An 18112-nucleotide genomic window follows, 5' to 3' on the forward strand; every position below is an offset into this window, starting at 1 on the left:
GAGAAATGCTAATGTGACTTTTTAAAAAAGTAGGGATGTCTTTAGACTCTCTACAAACTTATGTTTTTGATATGATGTTTTATAATGTTGGTACAAAAATTGACGTTAAACTATGAGGTGACAGAGAGTTTATGGAGAATCTCATTTTTTTTTTTAAATCCTCTTAGCATTTCTCATTCTCAATGTTCAATTCTACACTAAAGACTAAACTCGCAAAAGGCAATGCATTTTTCTTTTGTTTTTGAAAAGCTAGAATTTGATGTTAAATTAGTTGTTTTACATCATATCCTTCACCATCAAATGTCAAAGTCATCCAACTTCATTCAAGCATATGGCTACTAGTAGGGGTGGGTTCGGTTTAAATCGGTTCGGTTTTTTGCCAAAACCGAAACCAAACCGAAATTTCGGTTCGGTTCGGTTCGGTTCAAATTTTTTTCGGTTTTTTTCGGTTCCGTTTTTTTTCGGTTCGGTTTCGGTTTTTTGTTTTTATTTTTTTTCAAAAAATGAAAAACATTGAAATTTTAAATTTTAACATATCCAACACAATCATAACATAAACATTCTAACTAGAATCAAAGACAATGAAAATAAACATTTAAAGTTGAACTAAAATCATCAATCAAGTCTTTCAAAGTCCAAACTAACAACCTAACAACACAAAAATCACACAAAAATCGTACAAATGACTTAGAAAAGTTAAATTGTATGATGTTGTTCAAAGATCAGTGTTGTTTGCTTGTAACTGCATGTTGACAACTTGATTAGTAAAGGTAATGCGTGGGTGGATTTATTTAGTGTGTGTTGGATTCTTTTCCATCACAAATTACCCAAGTAATCTACCCGAAATAAATGTTTATGGATTATGTTACATGTTATATGAGAGTAGATTTAGAAAAGAAAGCTGGCGCAGAAGTAGACAGTGCTATGGAGATGGATGTAGGTACTTCGGGAAGAGGTTTGGTTCCGGAACCTTATATGGGGGAGAAATAATAGGTTAGGGTTTAGAGTTTTTATAGGCCTTTTTTTAATATTTTGAGCTTAAAGTTTGGCAACACATTGGGTTAGCACATTTTAACTTACAAATTGGGTTTAGAAAATAATACCCAAAACAAATAATTAAATAAAAAATTTAATTTAATTAATTCGGTTCGGTTCGGTTTGGTTCGGTTTCTAGATCACTAAAACCGAACCAAACCAAAAGAATTCGGTTCGGTTCGGTTTTTTCAATTCGGTTCAGTTTTTTCGTTCGGTTCGGTTTTTTCGGTTTCGGTTCGGTTTGGTTTTCGTTTTTTTCGGTTTTCGGTTTTTTGAACCCACCCCTAGCTACTAGGGTTGTGAATTTGAGTAGTACTCGAGAGTATCTTGCATTGAAAAATGAATGTTCTGCATTGATGCTTAAAAGATATTGAAACTCATTACATGTCACATATAAGAAAGTTTTGGAGTCCTTTATGTAGGCATGTGAAACAAGTACGAGTATGTGTGGGCCTCTTCTTTTGTCAGAGTAAACAATTAATTTATAAAAAATATAATATTCGAGATTAAGATGTCTTTAAACATTTTCGCCAAAGATTTCTTATATCAACTTACAAAATGTTGTATTTTGTAATTAATAAATAGAATTACTAACTACTACAAGGTTGAATAATTTATAGATGGAATTGGAGACTAACTTTTGTCACAAAATTTAGAGATTGCATGGAGAACATTGTCGACAAACCCTCAAAAGGGTCAAAGATAATTAAACAAAAGATTAACACTAACACCATCACAAATTCGGCATCCTAAACTCATGCAAAAAGACTAACAACGCCCCCAAAATCACAAAGAATGCTTGGAATGGTATATTGGGAGAACAGTCCCGTCCTACCGCTGAAAAACTGCCTGCACCTGAAAAATCAAGCCAAAATTAGCCGCAAGAAGTAAAATTCAAGCAACTAATGCAACGAAAAATATTGCAGATGCTGTGAACCTGGATTATTGTTTAAATTAATTACTAACTAATTAAATAAACGATCCAAATTCACAATCTAATAAGAACAATACTTAACTACTTAAAGATTAGTATGAACTCCTGCTTCAAATTTCTCAAAATTGTTCGTTATCAATTTATAGAAGTTCATGTTTATAATCAGAACCATTCATATTATAAATCAACCTATACAAATCGTATATGCAAAAAATCAATTAAAATTAAGGTCATTTAGTCATCAACCTGTTTAAAAATAAATGAACGGTATTGGTAAAAGCATTACAAATCGTCTATGTATTTGCTACAATAGATTGACTAAACAGCCTTAGTTTCAATTTATTTTTTGCAGAAATGATCTTTACAGTATGATTCATAGTATGAACTGTTATGATTATAAGCATAAAGCTTTGTAATTAAAATACTAAGAATTTTGAGTATGAGTTTTTACTCATCTTTGAGTAACAAAGTATTGTTCTTCTAATAATATAAACATATCGAGATTTATAAAAGTTGATATATCAACCTACCACATTGTCTAGTGAAATTAGAGGAAGTTGAGCAGAGGCAGAGAGACCCTTCAGTCTCGGTATCAAACCCACAAGTCCCACCGGACTGCGCACACCTCTCACACCCGGTATCCGGCACCGCGAAGCTCAGCTTAATCCCGTAAACCCAATCTGGCGGTCCTAACCCTTTCAATCCGTCCGTATTCGTCACGCTAGTATAATGCGTGCAGTCCAATATATTCATGCTCATGAACTTCACCGTATCGTACCCCGTAAAACAACACGGCGGAGAAGTAGTCGTAGTAGCAGCAGCAGGAGGAGGAGTACCGTTGGTTAGAAATCCTCCGGGACTGGGGGTAGTACCGTTGGTTAAAAATCCTCCGGGACTGGGGATAGTACCGTTGGTTAAAAATCCTCCGGGACTGGGGGTAGGAGTAGCCAATCCGGAACCGGAACGGAAAATCCGAAAAGCGTTGCAGGAGTCGTAGAGCTCGTCACAGGAGTGGCCGGAGAAGTTGAAGCAGAGAAACTTGTAGTGGTTGAGGACAGGGGAGTCGACGGAGCAGTTGAGGAGGGCGAAGACGGTGTCGGAGGTGGGCGGGATAATGGCGGACTGGATTGGGGTCATGAGGAAGTCGTGGTGGGGCTGGAGGATGGAGCAGGTGGACATGGCGGGGTCGTAGACGACCATGGTTTTCTTGTCGTAGTTTATGGACTGGACTTTGTAGTTTCCGGATGGGGTGGCGAAGAAGAGGTCGGTAGAGCAGTTGAACATGTGGCGGAACTGGGGCGCGCCACAGCCGTCATCAAGGGCGAAAGGGTAGTGTATGGGGATGGGGCCGCAGGAGGTGCGGCATTGGGAGAGAGTGGGGGTGGGGAGGAGGTGGAGGTGGAGGGATAGGAGGAGGAGGTTGACGGTGGTGATGAGTGGTTTTGACTGAGACCACCACATGTTCGTGTGTGAGAAATGAAAAATTAGTTACTGTGGCAGTGTAAGAAGGCCTAATGTGTAAAGAGAGTGATAAACTGGCCGGAATTTACTCCATAATTTAGGACACCTTTTGGACCTTTAGACAGGCTGTGATGGGATCCACAAGTTGAAAAACAGGGAAGAAATCAGTGGCTCCAGTGATATATCAGTGTTGGGATTCCCCGAGGTGTTGAGATTTTTGGATTTAGATCCTCTCCGGATACAGGGAATCGCGGATCAATGCATAGCAACCGTTTATCAAAGATAATTGAATATTTTTATATTTTCAAAAGTAAAGTAATCTCGTTTTATGTGAAAAATATAAAAAAATAAAAAATTATAGATGCACGATCTTTGATGAACGGTTACTATGTATTGATCACCAGGATCCCCAGTGAGGGGATCCGGAGAGGATCTAAACCCGAGATTTTTAATGCATAAATGTTATTTTTATCATCTATTTATGGATAATGTCAAATAAACTAAATTTACTAAATTTGCAAACCAAATGATGTGGTTAATGATGATTGGATTATTACTTTAACGTTGATTAACGTTCTTATTTTTTATTGATGACACATCATTTGATTTGCAAATTTGATTTCAAATTTTAATCTTTCTAACATTATCTTCTAGTTATACCATCATTTAAACTATATTTCTAAGATAGAATTTATAACTAAGTACACCATAATAATGATTGGTTATATTGAGAGGTTGAGTTTGGCCATTAATCCTTTAGATAGATCAGTGTGTCAGTCCGGTAAATCAAGTGTCATTGTATAAATAATTGGATACAGTCAACGATCTAAAATATTACAATGGGATAAAATAATCAATCAAAAGAGATCTTCTAATTCTAATTATGAATTCGTTAGGCCCTTTAGAAACAGCTCAAATTGATAGTTTTTATTCATTTTACCATTTAATAACTCATAATCAGGTTTCTAACTAAATATTTGCAACTTGCCAATTTAAAACAGACTTGTCAAGTATTTCGATATTATTTAACGCACTCTTTGAAAATAACAAAACTATAGTCCAGTAGCGCGAAGGTAATAATGTCTTACGATTTGGATATCCCTTCGAAGACGTCGGCAGCCCATCTCCGCAAATGGAGGGAGAATATAAGGGGGGACCCTAATCTCCCAAAACCACTCATAAAGGAATGAGCGTAGTCTGTCTGTTCTTTCATAACAGAGCCGTTATTCCTAACTTGAAAAAAAAAATTTCAACCACTTATATTATGACTTATGACACTTGATGCGCCAAGCCATGTTTCTGGTACACTGAAAAGTTTCTTTTAGGTTAAGGCACGACGTGTAGGGTGTTATAAGAACTATTCAAACTAATGAAGTTGAATTTCATCTATAAAATTAATTGATAATATGAGAAGTAACCCCACTACTCATAAGCTTATACAAGATCCGATTCTCTCATCAATGTGAGATTCATTCATAACACAAACCGACAAATCCAATCCATATGAATGATTGGTTCAATTTCAATTTTAACACTTGAAACATGTAATCTTGAGCCAAATCAAATAAAAATGTAGTTTGATTGGTTTCGTATACAAGATCTATTTATCATCAATGAGAGATTCATTCATAACACAAAACGACAAATCAAATCCATATGAATGATTTGGTTTAATTTTAATGTTAACACTAGAAACGTGTAATCTTGAGCCAAATCGAATAAAAATGAAATTTGATTGGTTTCGTTTGATTGAAACCACCTTAACTGAATTGAATGCATAGGGGTTTAGAATGTTGAAATTTTTTAAAGGAACTTTAACGAAAAACTCCTGATACTGTTCACTTTAACGAAAAACCACATTTTTACACTAAAAAATCAATCATGGTACCATTCACTTTACCCTTTATTTTGTCATTATCGTTAAAACTCAAAGTTTTCAAACTATTTTCATTAGTTTTTTTTTTTTAAATTCATTTGAGCCTCAAATAAGCAACGATTGAAATAAAACAAAAAGCAGAAATACGGTGAAGGTGGATCAAACACATGACCTTCAGATCTTCAGTCTGACACTCTTCCAACTGAGCTATCCCCACTTTTTGCTACTTCCATATAAAATTACTTATCAAAAGGTTGCCAGAATTTAATCAAATCTCCATTTTAACTTAACTCTGAGCTTGACCTGACTATTGCACTTTTACTTCTCACCGCAATAACACTCACCCAACCCACTTGAGAATGATTTGGATGGATAGGTTTCCACATTTTCTTGGGAGAAAATGAGATTGAACTATTTGAGCCCAAGCAAGTTAGGTTGATCAAACAGAATGATGTCTAAACCCAACCAACCCATGCGATGCCCACCCTTAATCGTTGGTATAAAAAATCCACAATTATCAAATAAAATTCTTAATACATAATCGATCCACGCATGATATATCGCTCATATACTGTAGTACTTGTTGGTACCATATTATAATGGGCCTTTTTACTTGGGCTTCCAGACATTGAGCCCATGATTTATGTAAAAGGGGAGGAGCCCTTAGTCTATAAAAGGGCATCCTCACCCTCATAATCCTCAAGTCTCATCCTCACATACAGAAGCCATAAGGCTCACAAACAGAGAAACTCTCCCAAACTCTCTCTTTCTCTGGGGGACTCCCCATCACACTTGTAATCCATACTTTCATACAGAGAAATACAATCAACATTAGTGTGGACGTAGCCCAAACATTGGGGTGAACCACAATACATCTTTGTGTTTTTAGGCGTTTACATGATTCACGGTCGGATTTACGTTGTTCCAAGACCTTCCGGTTTTGTGCATCAACATTTGGCGCCGTCTGTGGGAATCGACACGAAAAGCTATGACGATTCTCTTTCATTTTTTTCATCTCACCACCGTGAATCTGCACAACCCAAGAACCCAAAACCTCCATCTTTGGGCTTTTTCAGAAATCCTTTCATTTCATTTCATTCGAAGATATGGTTATGTCCAGCCTTCTCTCTAAACCACCACCACTTCATCCTCACTAAACACTCGCCAAAATCAACTCTCGAGCAAAACCAAAAGCAGAAAGTAGAAAGTAGAATAGAAAATGCCAAGAGAGTTGAGTCCGGGCTTGAAAATCCTCTGGGTCTGGACACTTGGCACCGCCGCCGTATTGGTTACCAATGTGGTGAGGAGGAAGATGAGAGACATGGAGAATCTTATCAACACCGAGCAGCAACCGCAGCAACACGACACTACCATCGATACAAAGACAATCATGGCAGACACTTAGACTCAGTCCAATGAACTGATTCGAGAAGATAAACCGTAGCTACAGATTAAAAGATGCTCGAGCTGATGCTGTTTGAGAGGAAGAGTGACAGCGTTGCAGAGTTACCCACGGGAGATAAAAAAAAACATGGTGGATGATGACTCGGAGGAAGACTACTCAAATTTCGGTTATCTTCAAATGGCAGTCTGCCACCTCACCAAACCAATGACAATCTCTTTACAAACCCTGAAATCCTTCAGGCCTTGTCCAACACCAGGATCGACCTCATTGTCGCTGTGGAAAACAACCATGTCCCTAACATCATCACGGAAATGGCTGCCGCTGACGAGTGGTTTGCCACTCGCATCCTGCCATTTCCATCACTGTCATTGCCGTAGGAAACGAATACTTAACAACTGGTGCTGCCACAAGAAACGATGAGAATGACCCAAACCTATTGGACCTAACAGCTCTAGTCCAAGTAATGCAGAACTTGAACTCGGTGCTTATAGCCCGAGGGCTGGAGCATAAGATCAAGGTCACCACCCCTCACAGCAATGGTGACGAACCTTCGAGAACACTTAAACACGTCGGTCAACTCACCGATCCTGAGCCACCCAGCTACAATCGGCGGTCAAGATCAGAGATTTTCCGTCGTTATCTCGCTGGAGTGCCATGGATTTCAACAACCATCGGAGGTCTCAAGAATCCTGAATATTTGTGGTTTAACTCGAACCAGCTGTATAGCACTCTGCCCTCGGAGATTTCCAACTGCTCCACCCCATAATTGATGAACTGGCAAATCAACATGCTGTAAACCTGCAATGCAGCAGAAAAAGAAAAAAGGGAGGAAAATAATAGAAAAAGAAAAAAGATGTCTGGAGATGGAGAAAAGCCGAGACATGAAGTAGAAAGCATGGTTGTGGAAAGCATGGCTGCCCACCCACTCCATTGTCTGAAAATATAATAAATTTATTATCAGGATCGATAGCTTTTGTCGACCACCAAAGAAGATGCCCACCAACAATGAAACTTTCATCAAGGGAGTGCATGTTCTCTGCCCATTTTCTGAAAAAAGCCACGGGAACAAGGTGAAGGTTTCCTCCAACAGCTGGACCGCTGAGGTTGATGTGAAGGGAGAAATCTCATTGTTGCCAAGTCCCAGTAGCTTTTTTGAATGATGTGATTTACTTTTCTTATCTTTTGGAGACATCTGTATAATCCCACCAAAGGGTAATCATAAATAAAAAAAAAGGCAGCATGCCAAAAAAAAAAAGGCAAAATGTCGACAAGCCCAAAATAGTAGGTTGGAATGTTATGTGGAGGGCGAAGACCCATATGCCCAAAAGAGCCAGGCCCTATGGCTTCAAACTCCAACCTCCATCCCTCCACTTAAGGTTCACCCTCTATTATCACCAATAAGGTGATCAAAAGTACGTCTAGTACTCCAAAATTATTCTGCAACCTACCGCTATTATCACCAACTAGGTGATCAAAAGTACGTCTAGTACTCTAACATTATTCAGTAGCCTGCCGTTATTATCACCAATTAGGTGATCAAAAATTACAACCTGTCCTAAAAAAAAAAAAAAACGATACATGAACATCACTCATGTCAATCATACATAAACATTCATAAGCATCACTCATGTCAACATCCATGAGCATCACTCATGTCAATCAACATAAACATTCATGAGCATCACTCAATGTCAATCAGCTTCGAAAGCTTCATTTATAGAGCTTTAGCTTCGAAAACTTCATTTATAGAGCTCCAACTTCGAAAGCTTCATTTACAGAGCTCCAGCTTCGAAAGCTTTGTTTACAAAGCTCCGACTTCAAAGCTTCATTTACAAAAACTCCAGCTATAAAACTTCACTTTCAAAGCTTCACCTACAAAGCTTCAGTGCATGGTATACAAAGACCGCATTCGACCAACCGCCACTTCGGCCCATACATGGATTGAATTTGAAGTCTCCAGCCAACAGACTCTATTGACTGAAGACTTGGGGGACTACACTATGTATCATATATTGGACTTCCGCAACTGGGCCTCATGAAAAATACTTTGGGGACTTAGCCCATTATTTATGTACTGAGGAGCAAACCCTTATTTTATAAAAAGGACTCCCTCACCTTCATTAGAGAGAGACTCTTAGCCCATCACTTATGTATTGAGGAGCGAGCCCTTATTCTATAAAAGGGACTCCCTCACTCACCATCATTAGAGAGTATCGCCGCCTGCTGAGCAACCGCCTCGCCACGAGCATTAACTCTAGCCCATCATTTATGTATTGAGGAACGAGCCTTTATTCTATAAAAGAGACTCCCTCACCTTCAATGCCATAAGCCGAGCCAACCAAGGCAACATAAGCCACAAGCCGAGCAGCCTCGCAACATGTGTTACTTATAGTTGAGCATCATTTCACATTGAGCACTGCCTCATATCGAATATCAGTTATAGACGACATCTAGTTATTTCGGCCCACATATGGACTGAATTTCAAGTCTCCAGCCAAAAGACTCTTGATTGAAGGCTTGGGGGACTACTGTTGGTACCATATTATATTGGGTCTCATTACTTGGGCTTCCAGACATTAAGCCCATGATTTATGTAAAAGAGGAGGAGCCCTTAGTCTATAAAATGGTATCCTCACCCTCACAATCCTCAAGCTTTATTCTCACATACAGAAGCCACAAGGCTCACTGATGTGAAAATTATCTTAAAACACAAATTTAACCCTTTTTGACAACTGTAGTATAAGTATAAGTAGGGATCGTTCTGGATCGGGGATTAGGAGGGCTTGCTAATAACCTCTAAACTGACTTAAAAACATAAAACTAAACTTAAAAATATTTAACAAGACTCACAATACTCAAAGCAAACTTAAAATATTCAAAACAGCTTAAAACAACTACATAAACTTAAACTAGACACTAGGAATGACTTTGGACGAAAATTGACTTTTACTTGAATCAAAACATTTAAAAACACAAATTAAAACAGATTCTAACTAATTAGACACACTAAAGTAAAAGGGGATTGAGTTTTGGATGAAGTTGAAACAAACAAACAAATATGAAAAACTAGACAGATTGTAAAACAAATTTGAGAAATAAGATGATGGATGGGATAGCTAGAGGCTTTTTCTCCGCACATGATATGTTTGCAAACAACTCATTTTCCAGTTACTACTTCATTGAATTATGAACGACAATGCTCCAAATTAATCGTGACATCACTAGTTAACTCTCAGATTTTCCTTGTTTTATTGGATTGGATGACATCATTCGACAACCCAAAACATTCTTCTAAAGTTCCCTACATGACATCATAATAGAGATACAATCAAAGATCATTACATTTAATGAAAATCATAAGCATTGACAAAGCACTTGCAACTATGACATCATGTCACTCATGCTAGGAATTGAACTTAACGCGATCGTTTATAAGCGACCTTCACTACATGTGAATATAAGTTTGTAACGATTATGTGAAACTTCCTTATATTCTAGCAACAGATTTATGCATGCCAATTAAGTGTCAACCCTTAATTAACAAATACAAATAAATTATCAATCAAATAGTTAAGCCAATTGCATTCACGATTCAAGAGTTCATAACTGGAATTTATCAAATTATATTGCACACATAGTCATGGCTTTGAAATCACCCCTAGCCAAGAGGGGTTTAGCCACTCATATTTACAACAAAACGAAAGGAAATGAATTTAAACATTAGAAACAAAAGAAAGAAAACACCTAAACGCTCCAATGATCCAAGTTGGACAACAAGCACGTCCAAGCACTTTCCCTCCCTTCCTTTGCTACGGCACAAGGTGTTGATGAATGTTTGAAGGTTTGTTTGTATGGAGGAATGGATGTGAAGATGAATGGATGTGTTTGGATGAAGGTTGTGTTGAAATGGGAGTGAATGATCTAACAAAGTATGAACTAAATTTCTGTTACACACACTTCCTTTTATAGAGGAAGTGCATGGCAATGGAGGGGAACATGGAGTGGTGTAGCAATTGAGTGCAATGATGCTTGAAATCTGAAATGATAGAGGGAACAAGGAATGGTGTAGCAATTGAGTGCAATGATTCAATGTAATGATGCATGAAATCTGAAATGATGGAGGGAACAAGGAATGATGTAACAATTGAGTGCAATGAGTGGTGTTTGAAATGATTCAAAGGTGAAAGTGAAGTGATGATGCAAAGCATGGGGGTAAAATGTAATGGTGTTGCAGCTAGGGAACATGAATGATTGTGCACATGGTAAAGAAAGGAAAGGGAGGTGGAATGGTGGTGCACGACAATGCTGGAAAGGTGAATGGTGGAGTGACACCCCTTTGTGGCTGAGCTTTTTGTCCTTTTTACATTAATTCTTCTTTCTCTTTAACACATTCCTAGCCTCTTTAGTCTTCAATTTCGTCCATCCACCTTGCTCCATGCATGTGTTATTCATTCCAAGCCCAAAACTGCTCCAAAATGCACCAAATGCATCGTATTGCTTCATAAGGCTTATGGACCTACAAACACACGAAAATAGCTTAAAATACATAATTAACTAAGAAATAACAACATAAATGCATGAGAACAAGCTAACTCAGTCGCATAAATATGCTCCTATCACTCACAAACAGAGAAACTCTCTCAAACTCTCTCTTTATTTGGGGGACTCCCCCTCACACTTGTAATCCATACATCCATACAGAGAAATACAATCAACATCAGTATGGACGTAGCCCAAACATTGAGGTGAACCACAATACATATTTATGTTATTGGGCGTTTGCATGATACACGGTCGGATTTACGTTGTTCTAAAACCCTCTGGTTTTGTGCATCAACAGTATAGACACTAGTCACAAACAAAAGACACATAATTGCTCCATTCTTATAGATTTCCCCACAATGTTCAACACTATATCAAACATGTGTGAAGCCAAGGTACTTCTTCTTGGATGGGAGGTTCACGGTCTTGTAGCTCGGAGGGAACCTCTTTTTGGCCTCGTCCTGAGACACCAAGGGTGAAATGACCACAGGATCCCCTCGTTTCCAGTTCGTCAGGGTTGCAACCTTGTGCTTGTTCGCCTTCTGCAATGACTCCAACACCCTCATCACCTCCTCCATGTTCTGCCCAGTGCTAGCTGGGTACATAAAACTCAATTTCACCTATAACCAAAAAAGTTAATCAACCCCAAAATTTAGACCTAATACACATATTCCAAACCCCTTAATAATAAAAGAAAAACACACATATCAGTACGCTTTAAATCATCAAGTTAAGTTACTTAGTGTAAATAATATCGTTTAAAAAAAAATTAAAATATATACCAAAGTACCTTCTTATCAGGGCCTCTAATATGAAGAACGCAAGAGGGAACTTGGTTTCCCAAATAGTCATTCCCATGTTAAGTTGCTCGATGATCTTTCAGTTCAAATCTGCTAAAATCGGGTAATCCACCTTGCACCGGACTACATAACATAACACATTTGAAAGTGTACATCTCATGCATATATTACATACCAAAAAAAATATTACAAAGTAGTGAATTCAACGTTCTTTCTTGTGAACACACAATACTAAAAACGAGTACTGAACTTACTAGTCTCAATTATCGTGTCAAGTAAAAATAGAAATTAAAACGTACGTTGTAGGCTTTGATGTCCTTAATCCACTCACAAAATGGAATTGGTAGGAATGCTCATTCAAATGGAATCGGAACTGTAACTCCCTCCAACTACGGCAGTAATCCACCAAAGGCTTGCGATGGGACAGATGCGACTTCCCTCAGTTGGTTTGGGTGGCATAGCTAGTTGCAGAAGTCCCCCCTTTTTTTGATCCATTTCTTTAGTGGGAGCCAAAGCTTTACTTTACTAAAAAAATAAGGCTCGCGCAAGGGTTATTTTTTGGCTGAGCCATATCTAAGATACGAAGGCAGATCGTCCCATGATAGACCTATAAACTTCACTCCCTTTTCTTGAAACTTTCGGGAGTACTTGGCCATCTTCCTAAGCTCTGTTGTGCAAACGGGCGTGAAATCGCCTATACATACATACATAAGCAAACCAAATAATTGTGACATCATCAACCAAATTAAGAAGAAACGTTACATGATTAATTAAGGCACTAATTTGTGTTGGAAAATAATAGATTTAGGATTTGGGCTCAGCCCGTTAAAATTAGGTTTTGTTAGAGATTATGGTTAGTGTATTATAAATAGGTTGCTTTGTTATTCATTAGAGAATAAGTTAGTCACAATGTAGCATCTTAGGGTTTTGCAGTCGTTCCGACATTCTCATTTGTTTAATAATATTCTTATTATTTTGTAATCTTGTTTGTTCCGCACTCTGATATTCAACTTGGCATCAAAGTAGGTTCAATCATTCGGGATTTGATCAAGCCATTCGTAGTTCACAAATTCAATTTCTAACTCATTTCCGAAAATCATTCAAGTGACTAATAATCACTAACTAGGTTCAAACAAGTGAATCATACCAAATGCATATCAAATATGGTTTCATAATATCGAAATACGCATAAAATGGTAGCGTTGACTCACTGGTCACGAGCCGCCGCATGTGCCGCAGTGCGTCGCGATCGACCTCCACGACTCATCAGAAAATTTCAACTATTTCCAAAAAATTTCAAATTTTGCAAGAATGTACAACTCAAGGAGAGGAACATTTTTCATACCTAGGCCGAGGTCTATTTTGGCCTGAAAATACCTGAATTTGACCATTAACCACCAAAACCTTAGAAATTGGGTGACCTCGATCCGCCACCTCCGGTGCTCCGCTGCCCCAACCAAGGCTTGAGCTTTGTTCAAGGCCTCATGGGGAGTCTAATGGTGATGGTAATTGGTGGGAATAGCTTCAGGATTTTGGGATTTCTCGTATGAACCCATTGCACCCACTGACGGTTTTCTACCCATTTACAACAATTTTCTTCTAAATCTGGGGTGGAAAAGGAAAAGGGAAGAGCTAGATGATGTTTGGGAGTGGTGGCTTGGTCCAATTCGTGGAAAATCCAATGGAAAACTATCGAAAATTATGGAGGAAATAGGTCGAAGGTGCGGGTCTGAGGGTGACCCGGTTCTTCCCCCTCATTCTTCTTATCTCATTTCCCTCATTTCCTTCTTCCCTGATTGGTTCTTGCCTTCCTCTCCCTAATCTGATTGGTCTCATCACCCTTTTAATTGATTGGGCCGAAACCAAGCCCTTGATTGTTTCTCACTCCCACTTAGTGGGAGTTTAATTAATTTAAAACTATAGTTTAGCAAAACAACTTCAAATGTTTGTAACTATATCGTTATAATCTAGACTTGCAAACGACTTTCGCATATGCGCTCGTGGAATCATCCTCTATCCAGATATGTCAAGAAATACAATAAAATATACGAGGATAAAATACATCCTCATAAAATTACATTAACCAAATATAGGCATTTCACTTTCAAAAAAAAAAAAATCCACATAATCATATATTTTAAATTTTTTTAGGGTATTACAGTAGCTGTTTCGACATTCTCATTTGTTTAATAATATTCTTATTATTTTGTAGTCTTGTTTTTTTTTGTGCTCTGATATTCAATTATTTGTAATTACTGGGGTGAGAGAAAATGATGGCCCCGTTGTCATCGAAATAGTGGTAGAGCTTGATCTTTCCATGGGTGCTTTCAGCTTCAAGGTTTGGGATTGTGTCTCCAATGGTGAGTCATGGTATCTTCTCAAGTAGTAACAGTAATAGATGCTAACTGAAAATGCAACTCTCTGTATATTGTGGAAAGACGAGGATGTGGATTGTCTGCCCTACCATTTCCATACTCTTCGCATCCCTTCCTATTTTGTGTGGTCACGGTTAAGCCACGTCAACATTTTATATTCCTATTACTTTTTGCTTTTGTTGATGCATAAAACCGAAGGTCTTGGAACAACGTAAATCCGACCGTGAATCTGCAAGAAATGTAAATAACACAAGATGTATCGTGGTTCACCCCAAGTTTTGGGCTACGTTCACACTGATTGTATTATATTTCTCTGAGAAGTGAGGGAGAGAGAGCTCTGAGAGTGAGAGCTTTCAGAGGGGTGAAGAGCCTTAGGAATTGGCCTAAGAGATTGGTCTCTCCTAATTGTGAGGGTGAGGGGTCCTTTTATAGAATAAGGACTCATCACTTATTACATATTTGCCCCTTCCTTTATCACATAATTACATTTAAGTCCTCCAAGTATTTGTACGAGATCTAAATACGAGGCCCTAAATATGGTATAAACAGTAGTCCCCCAAGTCTTCAGTCAAGCGAGTCTTTTGGCTGGAGACTTTAAATTCAGTCCATGTGTGAGCCGAAGTAACTAGATGTTGTCTTGAACTGATGTTCGATATGAGGCGGTGCTCAATCTGAAATGATGCTCAACTAGAAGTAGCACATGCTGCGAGGTTGCTCGGTTTGTGGCTTATGTTGCCTTGGTTGGCTCGGCTTGTGGCATTGAAGGTGAGGGAGTCCCTTTTATAGAATAAGGGCTCGCTCCTCAATACATGAATGATGGGCTAGAGTCTCCCAAGTATTTTTCATGAGTGCTCTCTAATGAAAGTGAGGGAGTCCATTTTATAGAATAAGGGCTCACTCCTCAGTACATAGATAATGGGCTAAGTCTCCCAAGTATTTTCATGAGTGCTCTCTAATGAAAGTGATGGAGTCCCTTTTATAGAATAAGGACTCGCTCATCAGTACATAGATAATGGGCTAAGTCCCCCAAGTATTTTCATGAGACCCAGTTGAGGCCCAATATATGGTACATATTGTAGTCCCCCAAGTCTTCGGTCAATAGAGTATGTTGGCTGGAGACTTCAAATTGAATCCATGTATGGGCTGAAGTGGCGGTTGTTCGGAGGCGATATTTGTATACCTTGCACTAAAGTTTTGTAGGTGAAGCTTTGCAAGTGAAACTTTGAAGCTGGAGCTCTGTAAATGAAGCTTTTGAAGCTAGAGCTTTTGTAAATGAAGCTTTTAAAGCTGATTGACATGAGCAATGCTCATGAATGTTTATGTTGATTGACATGAGTGATGCTCATGGATGTTGACATGAGTGATGCTCATGAATGTTTATGTATGATTGGTATGAGTGATGCTCATAAATGTTTATGTAGATTGACATGAGTAATGCTCATGTATAATTTGAAGTACTGGGCGTACTTTTGATCACCTGGTTGGTGGCATGAAGGAGAGTACGGGTTGTACATTTCATCACCTAGTTGGTGGCATGAATGGCTAGTTGCTAAATGATATTAGAGTACGGGTTGTACATTTCATCACCTGGTTGGTGGCATGAATGGCTAGTTGCCAAATGATATTTAGAGTACGGGTTGTACATTACATCACCTGGTTGGTGGTAATAGCGGCGGGTTGCCGAATAATTTTGGAATACCAGGCGTACTTTTAATCACCTGGTTTGTGGTAATAGCAGCAGGTTGTCGGAATAATTTTGGAGTACTGGGCGTACTTTTAATCACCTTGTTGGTGCTATTTTGGGCTTATGGGCATTCGCCTTCCACAACATGCCAGCCCATTTATTTTGGGCTTTGTCGTTTTTTTTTTCTTTTTTTTTTACCCTCTGATGGGGTTTATACAGATGTTTCCGAAAGATAATAAATTACATCATTCTGGTGGGGTGTTTATTCCTTGCTTTTGCTTTTCTCTTTTCTTTTCTGCTTTTGTAATTATCTCAGTGGGTAGCCATGCTTTCTGCTTTGCTCTTTTCCACCGCAGATCTCATGTTGAAAGGGTAACCATGCTTTCTGCTTTGCTCTTTTACTTTGCTTTGCATTTGCTTTCCACTTTAATTATTATGTTGCTGGTTCTTCGTGGATAAAATAGAGGCGGTGGAAAAGTAGTCAAAGTCTTGGAGCAATTGGTCCATTCTCCCACTCCCTGCAACTTTTAAAATTCCCATAATTGGCATTATAACCTACAGCTGGATTTCCAATAGCAGCTGCAACTTTTGCTCTTTTCTCCGTGTTAGCAATTTCATGGTCAGAACAAAAGAAACCCTGGCGACACCTAGAGCAGGACTGCTTTGACGATGCATTAGTAGCAGGAGCTGTAGTAGGAACAGGAACAGGATCCTTAGGCTTCGGCTTCGCCAATACTAGTTTCTCTGTTGTGTGTTTACCTGTCTTACACCCTGGTAATTCTAAAAATAAGGTGAAATCATGACTTGTTTGCTTGCAACAACTCCACTCTTTAATCCCATCATGAAATATAGGTCCCGAATCATGGTATTGACAAGAGCCTTTGGGATTGTCGTCCTCGGAAAACATGGCGTTGCAGCCAATTCACTGGCATTGAAACAAAACTGCCCGCTGACCCTCCATCCACCCTCGTCGGTCTCTGTGTCTGCCTGAGAAAAATACCAGAAAAAGAGAAGGGAAACAAGAAGAAGACGATGCCGGAGGAGGGGGCGACGGAGGAGGGGGACGACCGGGGGAGAAAGACCAGAAAAGAAAAACTGACTGGATAATCCATAACAGAGCACAAGAAACATATCCGTACTTGATTATTCCCACTCTTTTTTTCCCCAGATTCAGAGTGTGGCCCATATGCTCATTGCGGCGAACCCGTCAGTATTGAACCCCTCACAGGACAAAAGCACGAGGAGCTTGAAATTCTTGAAAGACTTGGCAATCAGCTCCAAGGTCTCGTCGGTGACGACCATCCTCTTGAGTTTAATCTCTTCGAGCTAAGGGTAGGCGCTGGCCATGGTCGCAATTCGGGGGTACACGTACCCACCCCAACTGTCGGGGACCAGGTTAAAGTCGGAGCTGAAATTGGGTTTGTGGTCAACAACTGCGGAGCTAAGTCCGTTGGAGAAACAAAAGCGTCAGGTTCGGCTTTTGCCATGATTTGAAGAATTAACCATCTGTTCGTCGTCGACTTTCAAGGTCGGCACCATCTTGTAATCAGACCATTTTGGGGTGGTTTGGGAGTGATGTGCTTAAAAAAAAAAACACCAATGAAAAAAAGCTGTGAATGTTTTAGGTGTTTGGTAAATTGAAAAAAATGGCTTATTTTGGAAGCTGCTGTGAGAATAAGCTGAAATTAAAGGAAAAAGCTGAAGCTGCTATTTGCAGCTTTGGAAAACTGGTTTTTTTTCAAAGCACACGGAGCTACAATGCTCCTTTAATGAAAAGACCCACTATCAGACTGCTTTTTTTTTTCCAAAAGCACTTTTACAAAAAAGTTTACCAAACACTCTGCTGATTTATTTCACAGCCGCTTATTCTCATAGCAGCTTTTTTTTCAAAGCACAGCAATACGAAACTAGCCCTCTGTCTTTTTCTTGTTGATGGGGTTAACCTCCATAACTTTATACGGAATGTTATAGTAATCCGAGAAGGCTCTAACCTTATTGCA

At 38.9% G+C, this 18112-nt stretch overlaps 1 protein-coding gene and 1 pseudogene across 1 annotated transcript; both read right to left on the bottom strand.

Moving 5' to 3' along the window:
* Positions 1 to 1673: 1673 nt before the first annotated feature.
* LOC126606498 (uncharacterized) lies at positions 1674 to 3574 on the bottom strand. Its single transcript, XM_050273885.1, has 2 exons — positions 2500 to 3574; positions 1674 to 1890 (listed from the first exon to the last, which is right to left on the bottom strand). Exons 1-2 carry the CDS (start codon positions 3428 to 3430, stop codon positions 1769 to 1771), a joined length of 1053 nt encoding a protein of 350 aa, XP_050129842.1. The 5' UTR covers positions 3431 to 3574; the 3' UTR covers positions 1674 to 1768.
* Positions 3575 to 11627: 8053 nt separating this feature from the next.
* On the bottom strand, positions 11628 to 17414 carry LOC126609091 (1-Cys peroxiredoxin-like; annotated as a pseudogene).
* Between the last annotated feature and the right edge of the window lie 698 nt (positions 17415 to 18112).

This window comes from Malus sylvestris, chromosome 16 (assembly GCF_916048215.2).
Source record: "Malus sylvestris chromosome 16, drMalSylv7.2, whole genome shotgun sequence".
NCBI classification, from domain to species: domain Eukaryota; kingdom Viridiplantae; phylum Streptophyta; class Magnoliopsida; order Rosales; family Rosaceae; genus Malus; species Malus sylvestris.